Raw genomic sequence first — 21,949 nt, 5'->3', positions numbered from 1 at the left:
GACGCATGTTGCATGTTTACGCCCCCCCCCTCCATCAGTCAAATAATGACAGACGACTATTAGGACAGAACACTAATTGTGAGCGCCTATAGCGTCTTCCTTCAATACTTCTTTTATCTGACAGTCAAACTTCCAAATATTAATTTTGTTGAGACGCTGCAGGTTGCTCTCGGGGGACGACTGCCAGGAATGATGGAGCAACGCAGGAGCGGTAATGAAGCGTTCAATTCCCCATGTATTGTTGTCTCAATAAGGTGCTGGACTGGATACTATTTGGTAAGCAGTGACTACTACATGTTTTGAATAAAGTTATTAGGATTTGTTTCTGAGGGCAAATCTTTTTTTTCTCTTATGTTTGAGAAGGAAACACAATTTTACATTTGTTTTTGCCCAAGGAAAACCTTTTGATTCTAGTTCTTCTAGTTGTTATGTAGCTGTTCACCCCCTCACACCACATCGCTGTACTGTTGTCTGTGGATTGCACTCAGTGACGAAACCCCTCCCTTATTCTCACCCTCCCTCCCTCCCGACAGGGAGTGGCTGGGATTCTGCGTCCCCGCCCATTTCTCTACCTTTTATGACGCCTTCGTCATTCATACCGGTACTGCTGCAGGTGTACCTGATGTTGTGTAGCAGCCTTACCTCAATAATGGCCCCATCTGGTTGTCGCAGGAAATGACGGTGTCGTTGCTTGAGACCGCTTAGGTAGAGCGTATAAACGGCCAGGTGGGTGCTGGTCTCTCCCTCTGGCAGGGGTGACGACCCTTGCTCCCTTTGTGGGTCATCTATGGGCGTGGCGGACCCAGCTAGTGGGTCCTCTGCTGTCCAGATGTAGTCATACACCGCCACCTACACAAACACATGTAAAATTGAATAATATTAAGTTATATTAATTATTTCATTTATTCATTCATTCAATTTCTACCGCTTATCCTCACAAGGGTTACAAGGGGTGCTGGAGCCTATCCCAGCTGTCTTCAGGCGAGAGGAGGCGGGGTACACCCTGGACTGATCGCCAGCCAATCACAGGGCACATATAGACAAACAACCATTCACACTCACATTCATACCTATGGACAATTTGGAGTCGCTAATTAACCTAGCATGTTTTTGGAATGTGGGAGGAAACATTCCTTAACATTCATTAAACTTTCAGACCGTTTTAGTGTAGTAAATACATCTGCATCTTATACTTTTGATGATTTATTTATTTGAGGAACCCAGAGAGGGGCTAACGTCATTGCAGCACCCTAATGAATGTGTTGCTCAGATGCAATACAAATACAGTATAGAAAAACTTTAAAGGAGTTTTTTTTTAATATTCATATCGGTATATGTTTGTATATTTGAGTGTGAAGTTGCTGTATGATGACTTTAGTGACTCTCATATTGTTATATACAATATTTTTTATACATTATACTGTTAAATACAATCACAGGGCACATATAGACAAACAACTATTAACACTCACATTCATACCTATGGACAATTTGGAGTCGCTAATTAACCTAGCATGTTTTTGGAATGTGGGAGGAAACCGGAGTACTCGGAGAAAAAAGCCACGCATGCACGGGGAGAACCACTCGGACAAAATAATTACAATATTCTAAAATAAATCCAGCAAAGCTACAGTTACTCAAACTACTAACCAACAAAAAAAACCAACAAAAAGATGCCATAATGATTATTCAATAGTGTTATTGTGTACTTTATGAAGTGACCTTTAAAATGACTTGTGAAATGTCATTATTTTTAATATTTTAACATAGATTAGCGCCGTCTGGCCTGGCTGTATGTGATGCTAATTGTGACTAGCGCATGAGTCCTATGGGGCCCAATCAGCAGCAGGTAAACACGCTGGTTGTGTATGCAACCATGCATACACATCCCTAAAGCAGACGTGTCCATCGCACGTGTGTGTGTGTGCGTGCGTGTGTGTGTATATCTGCACCTTACACACCTGTAATGCTCTGCCCTTCTCTATTAGGGTGAGACACAAGCAGCAAGCAGAGCGTGTAACATGTTATATAGGTCATGTAACTCGAAGTCATCCATGTGTGAAGATCATGGAAGCTCTCGCTCCCACTCTGAGAGCGTGTGCTGGTAAAGGCTACCGATGTGTCCTGAACGCACCGTTTTTTTGCTCAAGCGGTGAGAGAATGTAAAACGACAACACGCACAAAACACCATGCCCCCCCCCACACACAAATAAAAAAAAATCAAGGTACTCAAAGTACTTGAACCCATTATTCGTTCTCTCCTCAGTCACACACTGGTTGTAGTATTCTACATCCGTAGACACAGACGCCACATGGAGGCAAGGTGGGTGAAGTGTCTTACCCAACTGTGGGGAATTAGGAAGTGATATGTTGTTGTTGTTGATAGTGACATAATATGTAAATATGGAACTATGCACTGATATTGAGAATAATAATGTTTTAGAAGACTTTCCATAAGATAACCATTGACTTCAGCCTTCTGTTGAGGAAATTAGAAGTATCTAATCACAAATATGTTCCTCAACTTCAAGAATGGAATAACATTAGCCACGTTTACATGAGGATTTTTTCTCTTTCCGAATGGAATATTTCCGAATGACCTTTCCGAAAGCAATGGTATACATGGAAAGGAATATTCCAATCACGTGTCTACATGCGCCGCTATAATCAACCAGAATAGTCAATGGGGCATTCGCAGTAAAGCGTAAACACCAACATCACGTGATACCGACTTCCTTGAGTTTTTCTTTCATTTGTTGGAATAACTCCGTATTGCCAGTTTTTCCTTCGTCCAGTCTTGAAATTTAGTTTGAATCAAAAACAAATTTTCCGCAGCAGTCCAGTGCCGATTGCTCGCCTCCATTTTTTAAAATCGAAGAACGTCTCGAGCTGCATGTTACGTCATATCTCAGCATTCGCTGAAAGAACGCACCCGGGAACAGGAAAAGATAAAGTTCAATCTTGCTAATATTTTATAATGAAGCTCGGCACATGTTTTATATAGATATGTATTTTCTTTTTTTAATAAAACTGGACTTTTGAATGGCGTATAGAAGGGTTTAGATTCTGTTCCACAGATGGCGCTAATGCACACCAAAGCTGCTTGCCAACCGCCAATAAACAACAGAAGAAGAAAAACACCACAAAGAAGAACGCAGTATACGTAGTAACAAGATACCTCAATCCTGTGAATCCTGTGAATCCGATTATATATTCATTCGGATTGGCACTTTTTTTTCGGAATGAGGTGTATACAAAGGTTACATTCTTTCCGTTTGATCAAATAACCCGAATGGAATTGGAATATTTGGATCCATGTAAACGTGGCTATTGACAGAGGCACAATATGGAAGGAAGTTATTTTGGTTAAACGCACCTGCTTGTGGTAAATGTATGACCCCCCCCCCCCTTCCGTTCGCCATGCTACGGTCCCACACCAATTAGCATGTGAAATCCAGTTGACAAGGCCCAACAAAAGCTTGAAAAGGTGTTTTCGTACCGGGTTTGGGTGATGCCATTTCATGCAATGCGCCATGGCTCTCAGGGCGCATCACGCTTAAGACAAAACACTCCACACTACTCTTCTTCTGGTCTGCTTTTGTTCCATTGTGCAGCTCGCCTGGCTTCTTGCTTTCTAACAAGACTTGGGAGTGCTTTTTCCACTCCACCATTGTCCCATTTGATAGCACTAAGTGACTGATTTAGGTTCAATGCCTGCATAGAGCAGACAGGCCAGCTGTGGTTTAAGCAGATAGCATTCAAGTGAGTTAACCCAATTCAAAGCCAATCAAGCTGGGATTTATTGTCGGGGTCTGTATTTAGAAATCTGATAGAGTCCCTTGACTGGCATCAGGAGAGACAGACCTTATGTCTTTTGGCTCGGGACTATAAATGGCAAACCATGTTTTCCAGCAGGGACATAAATTTCAAAATTTGCGGACATTACGGCAAATGGAGAATGGGCGAGAGGGACAGGAGCACAGGAAGTGTGCAGGGATTGGTCACAAAGAGAGCCTGCCTGTCTTTTTGCAGGGTAAATGTGATTTTACACTCACCAAATTAAAGCAGACCTCATGAAAATACATAATAAAAGTAATTACCTTGAGGTATAGGTGTAATTTTCATTCAAGTGTCCGTAAATGTAAAGGATTTGGTCATATTTTTTGCTTTAATTCCAGTTTTGAGACAGTATTTGGAAAGGAAAGGTTTCTGCTGCACCCAGACCACCAGTCCAGATATGGTCGGGTTTCTGGTTCTGTCCCACTTGGCTTTAATTTACAATAGGAGAAAATAATTAGAGTCTCACTTTTGCAAAGAGTGGAGTGAAAATGTAAACAATGCTTCCCTGCGGGCGGGTGCTTCATCACTTTGACAGGTGCATTTGAATTTGCCTGGGTGGCGGACAGGCTTGGTTATTTATGTATCATTCACACAATGGAAGGCGAAGATGTGGCTACAGGACCGCGGTATGGACTAGGCTGGAGATTGGGGTATGGTGGAGTTGGAGAGGGTGGGAATGTATCATACTACACACAATGGTTTGCATGTTTGCTCAAGTTTTTAAGTCAAATAACTGTACTGTACTACTTTTTGACACTCTGTAGTCAAATTGCATGAATATTACCGATTGGTGCTGCTCAAACCATTCCTAGAAATAAGGATGGAGGACACAGGAGGACACAAGAGGGTGTGTACTGTTTTTTTTTAAACCAAATAAACATTGTTTTGATAATATATATAGGGTAATAACTATAAAAGCAATGTTCACTCGCTAAATGTACTGCAAAAAAGGTCAGTAAGGATAATTCATAATGCCGCCTACAGAGAACATACTAACTCCTAAATATAAGGATGAAGAGTCTTGAACCAGTCATGATGTGCTATACATATCACTATATTGACACTTACTATGGTACCCATTATGTCATTGTATGGTCAGATCACCTCATACTTCGGTATGTGACATAAAAATAAAAATAAAAATAAAAATAAAAATAAAAATAAAAATAAAAATAAAAATAAAAATAAAAATAAAAATAAAAATAAAAATAAAAATAAAAATAAAAATAAAAATAAAAATAAAAAAATAATTACAATTAAAATCTTAAACTATATTAGGAAAACAGGAAGTGAAAAAATGTAACAGTTACTGATTCTAAAACTACCAGATGGAGAGGTAGGATTTAATAAGCTTTGCTTTTTCCTACTCCTTTTGGACATGTGGAACTGTGAACTGATTATGTGATCACTCAATTGTAATCTGATGCATATTCAAATGAAATAAAAGCATTACCATCTACTGTATGATAATCATAATAATACAGTTCACTTTTGGCACAAGGTAGAAGAAGTATATTCGATGAAAACTCGGAAGGGATATTTTACTGAAACGTACCCATGTTCTACTGCTGATGACTAAAGAACAGAACAAGGTAGAACATTTTTATTCTGAATAATCTTTCTTTTGGTAGATTCCATGTTTATACAATACAGCCATAGAAAAAAAATATTCAGTGTGCCTTGAAAGATTAGTCAATATCATCGGGATTGAAGGCGATTGAATGAGTTAAACGATACATTTAGCAGATTTCAATGATGAGCAATGCTAATTATATGCTATGCTATATGCTGTCCTTTGTTGGTAAGAACACAAAAAGGCTCAGGGAATGCTTCAGAATGTCACTGTACGTGTTGGAATCCATGTTCACCACAATGAACCACAGCTCCCAACTGCCAGAAGCACTCATGCAGCCCCAGACCATGAAACTACCATTAGTGTCTAAAGGTAGTGTTAATAAATGTCACAAAAACAAAGAGTTTAGTGATAAGGATTTGTTATTTCAGTATTTTTTTTGACAACTAGAAATAGTAAATGATTCTCCCGTTTACGTTCTTGTAGGACAGTGACGGCATCGGGATGTATTCAGAAAAATGAGGAGAAACGGTTGCTTCTTTTGTCCACAGATCCCTCAGCCGCACACACATAGAAACAGTAACACCCATCTACATGCTAACACACACACACACGCTTGCTCATGAACAAAGCCTCGTACGGTGAGCATGCGTGCATCTCCAGTGCCTGCGGGCACTCAGGGCCAGGCAGCATGGAGGAGGAGGTGGGGGAGGAGATGGGCAGGAGAAGGGAGGAGGGGTGAGAGGAGTACGCACCGTGTAGAGGCTATCTAAGCTATTGAGGGTCAACCCCCCCTCTTCCACCCCTCCACCCCGCATCCTCGTCCCCTAGCAGGATGCTCTCCCGCCACCGCCATGGAGCTGACCCAGGTTCAAGGCCTACATGCTGCAGCTTCGCAGACACTGCGCATACAAAAACATGCCAACACAGATGAATTGGACTCATTCACAATTTTGACATAACAAGTGCACACTGTACGCTGAAACACACGAACAATCCTCATATGTCAAGGTTCACGCTGCACAAATGCTCATCCGCACACAAACACACGGTGTGGGTTGATGAAATACACAAGTGTGGCTGCACAAAGCATAAAAGAGCATGGACGTACATGCATGGATAAGCCAAGCAATGTCAGCCATTAGAATGGAAATAGATATGCTATTATTCTAAATCTGGCCAATATGTGGATGCTCGACGGATATAATTGGAGCAGCTTGAAAATGGCATGGATGCACAGTCTGATTTGGCCGAAGCAAAGGTCTATGTCTTGTTAAACGCACCACTGGACAAGACAGGCCACCCATTCACATTTGCATGCTGGAAACACACACACATATGCACACAAATAGTGACAAAACAGCAAACACTACACTCTCACCGGCCTCATTACTGTGCCTATGCGGCAAAGCCACTGCCTGTGAGCATCTCAACTGGAATAATCACAGCTAAAATAGCGCACACGTCCTCCGTCATAAACTAGCGCGAACCAAATTTGACTTCGAGTAAAGATAAACAAGCAGTGATGGCTATACACAGTCGGAATAAACTGTGCGACTTTTAAAAGAAGATTATCCGGCGAGATAATATCGCTGAGTGGCTAAGATAATCCAAAAAATAAGATATGCATAATTTACTGTTACTAATCTCCTTTATGGGAAATAAAGCCTATTGCCAGCCTACAGTAAACAAGTCACATGGAAGGCCATCACTTACTTTTACACCGTGTCTGACTCACACTGGGGCCCTAAGGACATCGCTTCCCCTTTTATACTTAAGTTTACCTGCTCTCTCATAGCCCAAAATGCTGCTAAAACCCAAACACACAATTGTGTATCAAAATAGTCAGTTAATCAAATTAACACATAGCAGAAGAATAACCTAGATATGGTAATGAATATAGATAGAGATACATTGAATCAAACAAAGAATGGTTTGATAAAACATTACTGCTTACTATGCCAGAATTACTACTAAATGTTTAAATTCTGTGCACTTCTGTGAAGTCGCAGGAAGTCACTTGTCATCCCATCGAAAACGGCAAGAGGTCATAACTCAATATAACAGTCTGAATCACAGTGTCATCTTACAAACAAAACTACATTCATCACACAGCAACTTAACACTCATCTGTGGCGCTCTAAGCCAATCACAAGCAATGAGTGAAGTCACAGGAAGTCACCTGTCAACCCATTGAAAACTGCAAGAGGTAATCATTCAAAATAACAGTCTGCATACAGTGTCATCTTACAAATAAAACTACATTCATCACAGAGCAACTTAACACTCATCTGTGCCGCTCTAAGCCAATCACAAGCAATGAGTGAAGTCACAGGAAGTCACCTGTCAACCCATTGAAAACTGCAAGAGGTCATAACTCAATATAACAGTCTGAATCACAGTGTCATCTTACAAAATAAAACTACATTCATCACACAGCAACTTAACACTCATCAGTGCCACTCTAAGCCAATCACAAGCAATGAGTGAAGTCACCTGTCAACCCATTGAAAACTGCAAGAGGTCATATCTCAATATAACAGTCTGAATCACAGTGTCATCTTACAAATAAAACTACATTCATCACACAGCAACTTAATACTCATCTGTGCCGCTCCAAGCCGATCACAAGCAATGAGTGAAGTCACAGGAAGTCACTTGTCAACCCATTGAAAACGGCAAGAGGTAACAGTCGGAATCACAGTGTCATCTTACAAATAAAACTACATTCATCACACAGCAACTTAACACTCAAAAGGTACACTTGAAAAAATATACAAATATATGCCATTATGTGTTGAAAATGGAAAAGTTTTCCCGTAATGAAATGCGTCTGAGCAACAAATTAATTGTGGTGCTGCAATGACATCAGCCTCCCTCTGGTGGCTCTTTCTGGTGGACAGAGGCAGCATTGCAGTGCTATCCATCCATTTTCTATGCTGCTTGTCCTTCAATGAAATGCATTATGAGAAAACTTTAAAACTCTTACATGTTTGTATATTTTTAGGTATAGCTTTCAAGTGTTAAGTTGCTGTGTGATGTGCAAGTTGCCGTGTCATTAATATTTTGTTGTGTTTTCTTTTTTTCCACTTTTTATGGTAATTCCCTTGTTAAAAAACCCAAATAAATAAATGCTAATAATTTCATCCAGGCCTTATACTATATCAAATGGAAAAGCTGTACCCAGAAACGTATATTTAAAGTTAAAGCTACCCCACAAGCTATAAACTAATACCACATTGGTATGTTGTCGACTTGCCACCTCATTTTCACCACTGACTTTTGAAGTGCACGCACATTTAAAGAGTTCACCAGGTCATCTTTGCATTAAGATGCAGCCCACTGATGCCAAAGTTGCCTTTGATATCACACATTTGACTTTGGAGCATGCTTCAAACTAATCAGGCCTCGGAGGCTCACTGGTCATAACCAAAATTCGAGCTGGGAATCAGTGATGAGACGCGTTCACATGTGGATTGTGGACATGCACCGCTGTCTCTTTAAGGTTATGAGTGGAAAAAAAAAGTCTCCTCGGGATGTCATGTGGCGCTGTTAAGACGCGACACCTGTCACCATCACCAGAACCTTCCCTCCCTCATCCCCTCAGGGGCGCAGGAAGCAGCCAAGGTCAAAGTCTTTAAAGGCAAAGGAGGAGGAAACCAAGTGACTAACACTAAAGCGTCACAAAGAATCAGATCTGTCAAGTTTAACCTCAGGAGTTAGTGTCCATCTACACATGTTGGTTGAACACAATATGGTTTCTACCTATTTGGGATCTTCTACTCGCTCTCCGTCTCATCCCTTTCCCTTGTTTTCCCTCTCCCTCAAAAGCCTGCCCATGGATAATGACATCCTCTCCCTGGATTAATTGTGAGGGACACATTAAGCAATGGCGCTGACACTCCCTGTAATTAAAGCGTTCAGACCGACAAGTTCATACTGGAAGACTTTTCTCCTCTTTTACAACTGGTAGTGGTGCTTTAAAAATAATAGTGTTGACGGTGCATTCAATAACAATGGGAAATAGCATATGAGGTCAGGTTAAAAGTAAACAAAACACATAGCTCAATGGTCAATGCATAGTTTGTGTCAAAAATATTACACTTCTTTATGAATAATAACAGCAATAATTAGATTAATCAGATTAATCACCATGTTGCCAATGAATTAATCGGGATTAATTAGCATTAACCTGACAGGGAATGGAATTATACTGAAATTTAGTTACCACCTTTTCTACATCCCTAATTCCCAGATTCCTAGTTTTCATGAATGCAGCATTTTATAGCAGTACTGCTAGTGGTGCTTTAAAAATAATAGTGTTGATGGTGCATTCAATAACAATGGGAACTAGCCTATGAGGTCAGGTTAAAAGTAAACAAAACACATGGCTCAATAGTCAATGGATATTTTGTGTCGAAAATATTACACTTCTTTATGAATAATAACAGCAATAATTAGATTAATTGAATTAATCACCATGGTCCAATTAATTAATCAGGATTGATTAACATTAGTCTAAAAGGGAATGAAATTATACTGTAATTTAGTTACCACCTTTTCTACATCCCTAATTCCCAGATTCCTAGTTTTCATGAATGCAGCATTTTATAGCAGTAGAGGTAGTGGTGCTTTAAAAATAATAGTGTCAATGGTGCATTCAATAACAATGGGAACTAGCATATGAGGTCAGGTTAAAAGTAAACAAAACACATGGCTCAATAGTCAATGGATATTTTGTGTTGAAAATATTACACTTCTTTATGAATAATAACAGCAATAATTAGATTAATCGAATTAATCACCATGGGGGGGCAAAGAATTAATCAGGATTAATTAGCATTAATCTGAAAGGGAATGGAATTATACTGTAATTTAGTTACCACATTTTCTACATCTCTAATTCCCATATTCCTAGTTTTCACGAATGCAGCATTTTATAGCAGAATTGTTATTATTTAGGAGACAACATGTACTTTTGCATCCTAGCTCCAATGGTCATGTATAGTCAGTGCTCGGTTACCCCTAATGCGCTTTGTACTTATGTCCATAAAATTTTGCACATTGGACTCGGAGAAGAAGAATCGTGTGCAATGTGTGTTTCGTCTTCTTATCTTTTACGCGTTAGTTTGAGTTGACCGCTGCTTTCACACGTTAGTGCTCAGCAAAGTCTGTGACCTTTTCAGGAACATGGCCGCGTGTAGCATTTGCAGTCATTTCTCATATTGAGCTCCCTAATGCTCAGACTGTGTAGATGCGGTGCTTCCTGCCCTTGCCTGACTGCTATCGCCTCAGGCCATGGCGGCCCAAAGCGCTGTCCAAAAAAAAAAAAAAAAGGAGGAAAAAAAAACCCTCCTCTGTAATAGAAGGAGCTGTTTTAATGTGACACGCAAAAAGGTTTGCATGCGTGTAAGGCTGTAGATGCACATGCACCAATGTCATTCAAATAATCAGCCAATTGGATTCTTGCAATGCAGTGAAGCATACAAACGCACACTCACAGCTCGCAAGGGACACACACACACACACATACACACACACACACACACACCATTGACCACAGGTTGCCCCCTCTGATTTGACCTATGCCACCAAAAGCACTCAGCTGGTTCTCGCCTCCCTTGGTGTTCCTGTGCTGCTGTTATGGGTTCCTGTTTCGGGAGCGGTGGGTTGTATTGTTAAGTGACAGCGGTTCCTGTGTATTCCGTCGTGGTCTGCCGCCCCCTCTGTCTGACCAAACCCCCATTCAGCTTCCTCACCTTGCTACTTAAGGTCAACATTTATGTCTCAGGTGGCTTAGGACTCGCGTCACTGTACGATGACCACAGCATGTGATGAAAAATTGAAATTGTCAAATCTGTTTAAAAATGTAAGTGTTGACCAATAAATGTAGTTAGAATGTTGTACTCTCGTGTTAAACAATGCCAAAGTTACAGATAATGAGGTTTGCATATTTGGAAGTGTGCCCTGAAAGAAGTTTGGGATGGGTCAAAACGCTCTGTTTGAAAGGGCGTGGTAAAACCGTTCCTTTGTGATGTCACAGAGGGGTGGACTTCCTTATATGGTTAATAGTTACATAGCTAGATAGATAAAAATAGAGATAGAAATTGCCAATTAAATGTCGTTGCCTGGCTCTCATGTAATAATAATAATAATGATAATAATGATAATAATAATAATAATAATAATAATAATAATAATAATAATAATAATAATAATAATAATAATAATAATAATAATAATAATAATAATAATAATAATAATAATAATAATAATAATAATAATAATAATAATAATAATAATAATAATAATAATGTTGACAATAAATACATTACATCAAATATGAACAACAATGAACAGCGTAAACAGTAATTTGTACAAATAATTCAAATTATTTTGAATAAATAAGAATAATTAATATTAATAATAATTAATAGTTAGGAATCACTTTGGGCTTGTGACCAATCACAGCGTAGTTGGCTTCAAATAAATTAAAACAGGCCATTTTGGCAGGAAACGCAAATCAAAGGAAATACAGCTGGAATAGGTGCAGATTCTGTAAAATCTAAAAAAGTTTTCCTTGCGGGTTATTGTGTGTATCTGCTCTACAGGAGAACACAACTCAATATAAGGGGTCGAAAAATGAGAATAACAGGTTTAATAGCCACAACAATGTTAATGTCTAAACAGAAGCTGTAGTAATTCTGCATTTGATCAAACTTACTTAAGTTTTGTCTGATCGCTGCATAAGTTTTCTTTCAATTCAATACTTCCTGGTATCACGGGAATTGTAGTTATTTTAGTGTCTATTTTACATGTGTTTTTACCGAACTACATTTACCAACATCTCAACTATTATAACTAGTTTTTGTTTATCTGCTTTATTTTGTTAGTCCAGTCCTATATTTTGTCATTGTGTACACCCCTAATAAACATGCACTATTGGATCCCATTGAAAAAAGCTAGTTACTAGATGAATGTAGCGTTCAACACCCTCACTGTCATTGAGTTCCATGAATGATGTAACAGTTTACCTGCCACAGTCAAGCTATCATAACAGCTGCGATGCGCACTACAGGATTCCTCCCCGTTGCAAAGCACCTTGGGTGTTCCCAAATTTGCCTGCCGAGGTAATCCATTACCTAGACATGCGAAGACAAACGGCACGGAGGAGTGTTGATGCAATCAGGTTGCGAAAACATCTCCGGGGCCACCGTGCAAACCACCTCTTAGCCATCCTTCTGCTTTCTTTTTAATCTAACCTCTCCTTCAATTATCCCAATGTCACCACCACCACCATCGGGGAACTTTGCTTTTGGATGAATTAGCAGCAAACGAGGTTTGCAGCAGGTAAGCCGCTGTTCCACTCTGTCACTGTCATAGCCGTGCCTCTGACTAAACAGTTTGCGTACCTGTTTAAGTATTAGAGAATTTAACACCTCCCTTCTCGCTACGGTGATCCGAGGGAGGGTGACAGGAGACAATTAATAAGGTCCGCCTGCATCACTCCCTTTACATAATTAATGGGGCTCATTACTGAAGCAGGAGTAGCTCTATAGAACCCTCCATAACTCAGAACGTTAGAGTTCAGACATTGGGGATGGGTGGATTTTTTTTTTTTTTTGTGTTGTTGAGTGGAATTCAGCCTTTCGCACCACTGAGCTCATCAATACTCCCACGGCAATCAAAGACGAAAAGGTTATTTTGCTTTTTTGCAACAACGCCCATATGCAATACCTACGTATATAAAAGACGAGGCATTCAGTGACAGAGTATAATATTGCAGAGTATAGGCGACAACAATCGAGCTGCCCAGTCTGTCTGTCTGTCTGTGTTGGGGATATGAGTAGGCAACATGGACCTCAAGTACCTGCGCCCCACCTTCTGGCCCTGATGTTGAGGCGGGGTGTCCTGTTTTTGAACACTTATATTTTTAGCCTGCAGCTTGTTCATTTTTTTGATGAGATAGGGCTGCTCGGTGGAGAAGTGGTTGGTACACACGGCTCACAGCTAGGGAACCAGTGTTCAATTCCACCCTTGGCCATCTCTGTGTGGCCAACAAAAACATGCTAGGTTAATTGGCGACTCCAAATTGTCCATAGGTATGAATGTGAGTGTGAATGGTTGTTTGTATATATGTGCCCTGTGATTGGCTGGCCACCAGTCCAGGGTGTACCCCACCTCTCGCCTGAAGACAGCTGGGATAGGCTTCACCCCCCCGCGACCCGCGTGAGGATTTGCTCGGTAGAAAATGAATGAATGAAAAATGAATGAATGAATGAATGAATGACTTTATTCTTACGTATATATGAATATAATATAATAATAATAATGCAGGGGTACACCCTGCACTGGTGGCCAGCCAATCACAGGGCACATATAGACAAACAACCATTCACACTCACATTCATACCTATGGACAATTTGGAGTTGCCAATTAACCCAGCATGTTTTTGGAATGTGGGAGGAAACCGGAGTGCCTGGAGAAAACCCACGCATGCACAGGGAGAACATGCAAACTCAACACAGAGCTGGTAGAGGGTGGAATCGAACTCGGGTCTCCTAGCTGTGTGGCCTGAATGCTAACCACTCGACCCAGTTACATTTATTTGATTTTAAATGTGATTGTATTATCTAATGGGCTGCACGGTGATTCAAAGTGATTAGCGCTCAGGCCGCACAGCTAGGAGACCGGAGTTCGATTCCACCCTCCGCCAATTGTCCATAGGTATGAATGTGAGTGTGAATGGTTGTTTGTCTATATATGATTGGCTGGCAACCTGTTCAAGGTGTACCCCACCTATTGCCCGAAGACAGCTGGGATAGGCTCCAGCACCCCCGCGACCCTCGGTAGAAAATGAATGAATGGTTACGTCAACACCGCTGGGGATGATCCCCAAATCAAATTTCTGGTTAAAATTTGATTTTTTAATTATGTATTATGTATTATCCATTTGTTTCTACCTCTGACAGCTAAAATTCACCTGTTACCATAAAAGGTATAAGCGGTATTTGGTTGTCCCTTGGTTCAAAATGTCATATCCTGTTCCATACCTTTCTAAAATGATCTCACTATGAGAAAATTAGACACAGTCCCCTGTTTTCCCTGTTCCCTCATCCCTCCTTTCTCTCAGCCAGCTAATGAAGGCCTCGTGGCCTACTCTTATTAAAAATTTCGCCCTTGCCTCTCATATTAATTGGGTTCATAATAAGAAATGCGGCGGATTCATTATTTAATTGCAGGGGCACATTTGGAATACAGTTTCTGAAATGTATTTTTAATGAAAAACACTACATCCTGACCTAATCATATCAACCCTATTCTATCTAATTAGGGATGCAAAAAATCATTAGAGTTGCAAAATATTAGTTTCAGCTCTTGTCGGGCGGCTCCTTTGCTTGCCTTCATGAATTTTCATATTTATATATTTTTTTTCCCCTGTACGTGATGAATAGTTAATAAGGGGGAAAGTGACACAAATAATTGCACATCGGAAAATGATTATGATAAAGACATATTTTTAAAATTACGTGACATATTAGTATAATGCAGTCATGTCTTTTCAGTTTTCTTGTATTTACTTTATCTGTATTGTGAAAAAAAGTGTAGATTAGTAAGCATTAGTCAAAATGGTGCATCGTTTGTTGACACTTGTTAGACACTAGACTGGAAGGGAATAAAAAACACCTAAATTAGTTTTTTTTTGCAGGGTTACAGTATGTGCAAAGAGCAAATGGAGTTAATGAAGATGGAGAACACAGAGCGATGCGTGCCGCTACAAATCCACCAGGCTAAATTAAAGAGGGGCCTGCAGTTTGATGACCACGTTCTATTTCCCCTTATCTCAACAAGTCACATTTCCACTCACCATGCAAAGATTTGACATCGGCAGTGTCGGCTCGGTGCTAATACGCTTTTCGCGTCGGTGTCGTCGCCGTTGACCTACGGTATCCCTGGCTGTCAAACATGCGGGAGCCGCACTCCTCATTTCATGGGGACAGACATTTATGCAAAGTGGAATCCTGCACTCGTGACATTGACTTGTCCAGCCCACGTTAAGATAAACCCAGTGTTGCATATTCATCCCATATGCATTTTGATTGAGAATTATTATTATTGAAATATCTTTGGAATATATGGTTTCCACAGACTAATCAGGCAGCCTCCTAGTTGGGCTTCTGTTTTGGTAATTATCCTCTTCTAATTAGAATGAAGCTAAATACCTCTGAGATGAGTTCTCAGCTTTCTGAAATGTAACTAAAGAAAATGTAATCATTTGCCAACTCTGTACATTATTCTACACAATATGCTGTATTTTGTTTGTTAATATATTTTTTTGTAATTTTAAGTAATATGCAATTCATATTTTTTTATTTATGGGACCTATTATGCTCATTTTTCAGCCCCTTTGTATTGAGTTGTGGACTCCTACAGCACACACAGCTTTCGAGTTCTTCCAGAATCTGCACCTATTCAGCTGTATTTAAATTTTATTTTGTGGTTCCCGCAAAAACAAGGTCTATATTTTAATTGATTCCATCCATGGCCCGCCTGCAGGCACGTCCATTCCGCTTTGGTAGGTCAAGCTCGCCGCTAGCTGCGTATGGTATAGGAGTTGATAATAAACAATGATGTATCATTTTTAATTGTCGGCTTTTAACATAAAAGCTGTATGTGATAGATTCTGAATCCGATCCAGTAGAGACTGGACATTCTGATGTGTCTCAAAAAAAGAGGTTACGTCAAGACGTCTCTCAATGGTAAGTAGCATTAGCATTTTAGTGTTTTCTACAGCATCAGTAACGTTTAATGTGGTGGGAAAGGGCTATTGGCAACCCCGCTCCCTGTATGCAAGCACTTTTGCTGCATGACAAAAAAAAAAAAAAAAAAAACACAGTTAGGACACTGATAAATTGTTACTTACTGCTTGCTCTTCCTTTGGAAAGTTTGTCGGCTAGTCCAACTACTGGCCCATGTTCACAAAACAGTCCAGTTTGAAATACCGTTGACAGATTAAAATGTATTTCTTTTGCTGGAAGGGAATCGGGAACTCCCGTACGAGCCATTGCTAGCAAGTAAACAGAGGAGCAGAGCTTGGGGAGGGCAGAGAGCTTCGCCCATATAAGGAATTCCACCCCTCTGTGACATCACAAAAGAGCAGTTTTACCACACCTTTTGAAACAGAGCATTTTGAGCCATCCCAAACTTCTTTTAGGGCTCACTTCCAAATGTGCAAATCTCATTATCTGAAACATTGGCATCGTTTAACCGGAGAATACAACATTCTTTTGACTTTATTGTGAATTTTCGAGAAAAAACATTTATGTTACGGGCATGGTTTGAGACCGCTATGAAAACGGCTTAGTTGACCTTTTGGCCTTGGGCATGTGGAAGGGATGGGGTAAGGAAGGCGGAAGTGGGAAGGACTAGAATATGCTAATTATAAAGATCTATACTCTATTTTTTCTGACGTAACTTCATTCTTGTAAATTTCCAACTTTATCATGAAAAATGTTTGACTTTTTTTCCTGGAAATCTCAGATTTTCAAATTATTATTATAATTATATTATTAGAAATTATACACCCAAACAATACACTCACAGTAAACAAATTATTACAGCCTTAAATATAGTTTAAACATAGTATAACATTAAATAAGAACTAAAAATAGCCACATAGACAATTGACCAATTGACCAATACCATGCTTTGTTATGTCAGATAAAAAGTGACCACTAGCCCAATTCATCAAGAAAGGGTTAAAGAAAATTTGACAGGAAGCCACAAGAACAGACTTGCCTACCTTGCGTCTCTCTCCATTAAAGCCCCTCCATTGCTCCGCCTTCTTGACGATGTAGCTGAGCTCCTGATTGGACAGCTCCAAGTCCTGAGGTAGGAAGTAAGTCCCCTCCTTGGCTGTGAGCCTCTGGTAGACGTCCAGCATGCGGCCGTCGTTGTGAAATCTAGAAGGAGTGGAAAAGAAGTCAAAGATGTGGGAGTGGAAGCAGGAGGGATGCCAGCCTGAATCACTGTCTCCGCTCTCTCTCGGGAAGGGTCACGTGGGGTCAAATACTTAGGCAAGACAAAACAAGCCGAGGTGTGAATACAATAGTAGCAGTTGTGTTATTTTACTGTCACCGTGGCTTTTTTTAGGAATGATGAAGATAACTATTGATCACACAATGCAATGGCTGATACACAATGAAAATAATTCAAAGTGCAAACGGAATCAAATACATTGCCCCGTGTGTAGGAAGCACTTTGTTCTCACGCTGACTTCAGCACTCTGTCTGTGCATGTTTCTTTGATGCATCTGCTAATGTGTGGGAGTCCAATCCTGAGATCTTCCTGGTGCGGTTTGGAGAACCCGCACTGAGTCACATGGAAAGACTCGGCCAAAGCAGACAGCATATTGATCCATGTTTCTTTTAGCCACACATGGATGCATGCAGCCAACCCCTGAAAAAGGAATCACCACGTCTGTATACAAAAAATAGCATTGGCTGACCATCAAAACCAACCGACCTTGCACCCTTCCAGAGAGATTGTAGTCTGTCAGAGGGTAATCAACTCTCAAATACACCCGACATCAAGGAAACGGGGATTTATGCATGGAAGTGGTGCACGGCTTTGAACCCAGCATCATGCCCCGTCCCTCTTGGGATGGAGATGTTTGTAGTATCTTGACCTCACACACTGCAAACAGCATGCATCTATTTTCATGCTACACTTGAATCACGCTTCTCATTCATTTATGCGGTCTCTCGCAAAAGAAAGACGTCCATATCTTTGCATCTTTGAGCTTGAAAACACAAGTCTTTGTATTTGAATGAAATGTGGGAGTGATCCACCCATTCCTCTTCAATATAAAGGGTCAATGAAAAGACATTTGTTGGCGTTAGGTCCCCTTTTCATAGCGGTTTCAGACCATGCTTGTAACATTTTTTTCTCTGAAATTCAGAACAATAAATTAAAAAGAATGTTGTATTCTCCTGTTAAACGATGCCAAAGTTACAGATGAGGTTTAATGAGGTTTCCACATTTGGAAGTGAGACCTGAAAGAAGTTTGGGATGGGTCCAAATGCTCTGTTTGAAAGGGCGTGGTAAAACCGTTCCTTTGTGATGTCACAGAGGGGTGGACTTCCTTATATGGTTTATAGCTAGATAGAGAGATAGAGAGATAGAGAGATGGAGAGATGGAGAGATGGGTAGATGGGTAGATGGGTAGATGGGTAGATGGGTAGATGGGTAGATGGGTAGATGGGTAGATAGATAGATAGATAGATAGATAGATAGATAGATAGATAGATAGATAGATAGATAGATAGATAGATAGATAGATAGATAGATAGATAGATAGATAGATAGATAGATAGATAGATAGATAGATAGATAGATAGATAGATAGATAGATAGATAGATAGATAGATAGATAGATAGATAGATAGATAGATAGATAGATAGATAGATAGATAGATAGATAGTTTGGGATGGTTCAAAACGCTCCGTTTCAAAAGGCGTGGTAAAACTGCCCCTTTGTGATGTCACAGACGGGCGGAATTCCTTATATGGGTGAAGTTCCATGATGAAGTTCGCATGTAGAACACACAGTCAGAAGATCCAGAAGACCTGGGTTTGATTCCCCACTTGGACATCTCGTCTTTCAGTTTCAGTAATCTAGCAATGACAGAGTAAAGAACTTCCGCCTTCAGGAGTGTTTGTCCTTTTTTGATCGTGATGGTGTATTTATGGTTTTTATTAATGACTGGGTGATTACAATTAGAGCATCTATAGTTTTGTGAGGCCAGTGGTTAGCATGTGGGACACACAGTCAGGAGATGGGGAAGACCTGGGTTCAATTCGCTTGGGCATCTCTGTCTCGTGTTTGCACGTTCTCCCCGTGCATGGGTAGGTTTTCACCGGGTAGTCCGGTTTCGAGTTCCAATAATAATCTAAGATTTGGAGCTAGCAACAACTATGATCAAATGTGACGTCATGTGCACAAGAACTTCCGCCTTCAGGAGTGTTTGTCCTGCCCACTGACGTAGATTGTCTATTTAACACTCGAAGATCGTTGATGCTGTATAATAAGAACGTTGCTTACAAGTACAGTAAGCAGTGTGGAAAGACATCGTCAATAAAAATGCAGTGGAGTGATTCTTCTTTCAATAACATAGATGCATTATATACAGGAGACCGGAGTTAGAGTCAAAAACGCTGCAATTTCTTATGGTTCTTTTGTTATAATTTGTGGATTTTTTGTGTTTTTGCTTGTTGACGTGTAAAACAAAATGGCGGAACCCCAAAATGTCCATTGGCTATGATTTATTGATCCAAATTGTGGCAACTCTATTAACCCAAAGGCATAAAGACACGTTGGGTATATACTCATTAATTCCTACAGCGTGCAACCATGTAACGATTTGGTTCTAGCGTCACCTTCAATGTCACATGACCCTGTTTGTAGGTGTTAAAAAAAGGATAGAGGTGTAATTCATTGATAAGCACATTTGCAACCAGTGAATAAAGGCTGCCTAAAATATAATTAAAAAGGATAACAGTCCATTCTATCTATACATATAGCCCAAGGCTTCTTCTTTTTTTTTTTTTTTTCAAAATGGGTCATGCTCCATGTCAGAGCCCCTTCCTTGCAGCCAATAGGAAAACCGTAACCCATAAAATGATCAGCCTTGCTTCAGCCTTGTGGCCTACATTCAATACAAACCCACGTGGCGCTTGAGTGGCAGAAGTCATTATTCCCGGCTGCTGTTTTAATATTGTCCATTTAGCCGCAGCCCGATAAGCGTCCCGCTTACTGAAATTAGATGGCACCCTCTCCTCGGCCGCCAATCCCAAACTGATTAATTCAATAAGGGTTTTCTTACATTTGGGCCTGTTAATGGAATTTGGGCAGACACAAGGCTGAGGGAACACACCTTGAATGAATACTGTGTTAGACCACTCAGTCATTTATAAGCCACCTTCGGATTTTACACTTAGACACATCTTATTTTTTTTTGGGTGGGGGGGTCATTTTAACCTTCCTCTTGTGTTAGCTTTCTAGTATCATCTCTTATGTTACCAGGTCGGTTTTGACCCATGTATTAAATCAGCTATAAAATACACTAAAAACAGTAAGTTACTTCTCATGTTACCTTGGTTACCTTCTTAGGCTTCCTCATCCATGAAAATGTTGGTTTTAATACTTTTGGTGTGGGCATGTAGGCCTTTTTTGTCACTATACCCCTTGATTTCAATGTCCAAAAATGGTAAAATGAACCTCAAAAAAATCATATTAATAAATTGAAGTTTCTTTTCTTACCTGGCTATTACTGAGGGATATAGAACATATCTCTTAAATCAATTAGTTTGATTTATTTTCTCATTTTAGTATTAATCACTAAAGAAACATCTATGGCGTTCGGGGGAATTTTGACCCATATATATTAATGTCAAAAAAAGGTAGAAAAAGTTATTGTTTTCAGCAACAGAACTTTAGTATAAACTGAAATCAAAAAGCAGAACAGGTCCAGATCTTGGTTCACTGTACTTCTTGTCATTCTTTCCATGATCCAAATTGTAAATGTGGAATCAGCCAATCAAATGAGTGAATTTACCTCACATGTATACTGGAAAAGCGGTCAAAATGAGAATCCCCTGAAGCTTACATGATGAGAAAAGGAGCTGGTTGTCATTGTGTTGGCTAATTGTACAACACGAAAACCGACCCTAACAATACAGTGGTCATAATTTCAACCAGACCATTTTAAAAGGTAGTAAAAATTATTTTTTTGGTTTTATTTTGTTGAAATAGAGTTTCCTGACAAAGTCAAAAAGCCTTAATGCAATAAACAAATGTTATGTGATTATTTTTATGCATTAAAATGTAAAACGGGTCGGTGCCGACCCTAACACAAGAGGAGGGTTATAATTGTCCAAGATTTAATTTCAGCATGGTGCGTTCAGGACATTCAGGACATATAGTACATGCATGAATTTTCAGTGCATATAATGTATTATGTGTTCATACTTTGGGGTGTGGAAGACAGAGTTATTTCTGAATGGACATTTTATGTATAGTCTGATGGTAAGGGGCAGTGTGTTCCAGGGAGGGTATTCATCTTCATTGTCAGACTGTCCCTACAGGTTGCTTTGGTTCAGAAATAGCCATGACTTTCATTCCTCACACAATTTCTGGCTTTTTCCGTCACAGGGGAGGAGTAAGATGGAGCTCACATAAATGGGAGATAGCATAATACCAGGAGTCTCACCTGAGCAGGTAAATGCAGACGATGGTGACGGACAGAAGGAAAATGACACCGTAAAGGAAGACGGTGATAATCACTCCGGCTGCACCCGATTGGTCCACTCTTCGGAAGTGCCAGAAAAGTTTGGCGGCGTCGCCGACTGGTCTGTCTGGGCTGTAGGTGAGACGCTGCAAAGATAAATATTTGAGAATATTGACTTAAAGGCATATAAGGTTGTCGCCCAACAGCATAATAACAATATACTTTAATCCCTTGTTTATCACAGTT

The 21,949-nt window shown here is 40.0% G+C and overlaps 1 protein-coding gene across 1 annotated transcript in view; it reads right to left on the bottom strand.

Annotated features, from left to right (window-relative positions):
- The window catches only part of ofcc1 (orofacial cleft 1 candidate 1), a 107,419-nt gene that overhangs the window by 29,446 nt on the left and 56,024 nt on the right, over nt 1–21,949 (bottom strand). Inside the window, exons 17-19 of the mRNA XM_058060813.1 lie at nt 21,686–21,849; nt 17,218–17,377; nt 643–849 (exon numbers count right to left, since the gene is read on the bottom strand). Of these exons, the coding sequence (XP_057916796.1) occupies nt 643–849; nt 17,218–17,377; nt 21,686–21,849 (531 nt within the window). The remainder of the gene's footprint in view (nt 1–642; nt 850–17,217; nt 17,378–21,685; nt 21,850–21,949) is intronic.

The sequence above is a fragment of the Doryrhamphus excisus genome, chromosome 21 (genome assembly GCF_030265055.1).
Source record: "Doryrhamphus excisus isolate RoL2022-K1 chromosome 21, RoL_Dexc_1.0, whole genome shotgun sequence".
NCBI lineage: Eukaryota > Metazoa > Chordata > Actinopteri > Syngnathiformes > Syngnathidae > Doryrhamphus > Doryrhamphus excisus.
Note: the sequence above shows the minus strand (reverse complement) of the source record. Positions and strands in the feature narration are given on the sequence as shown.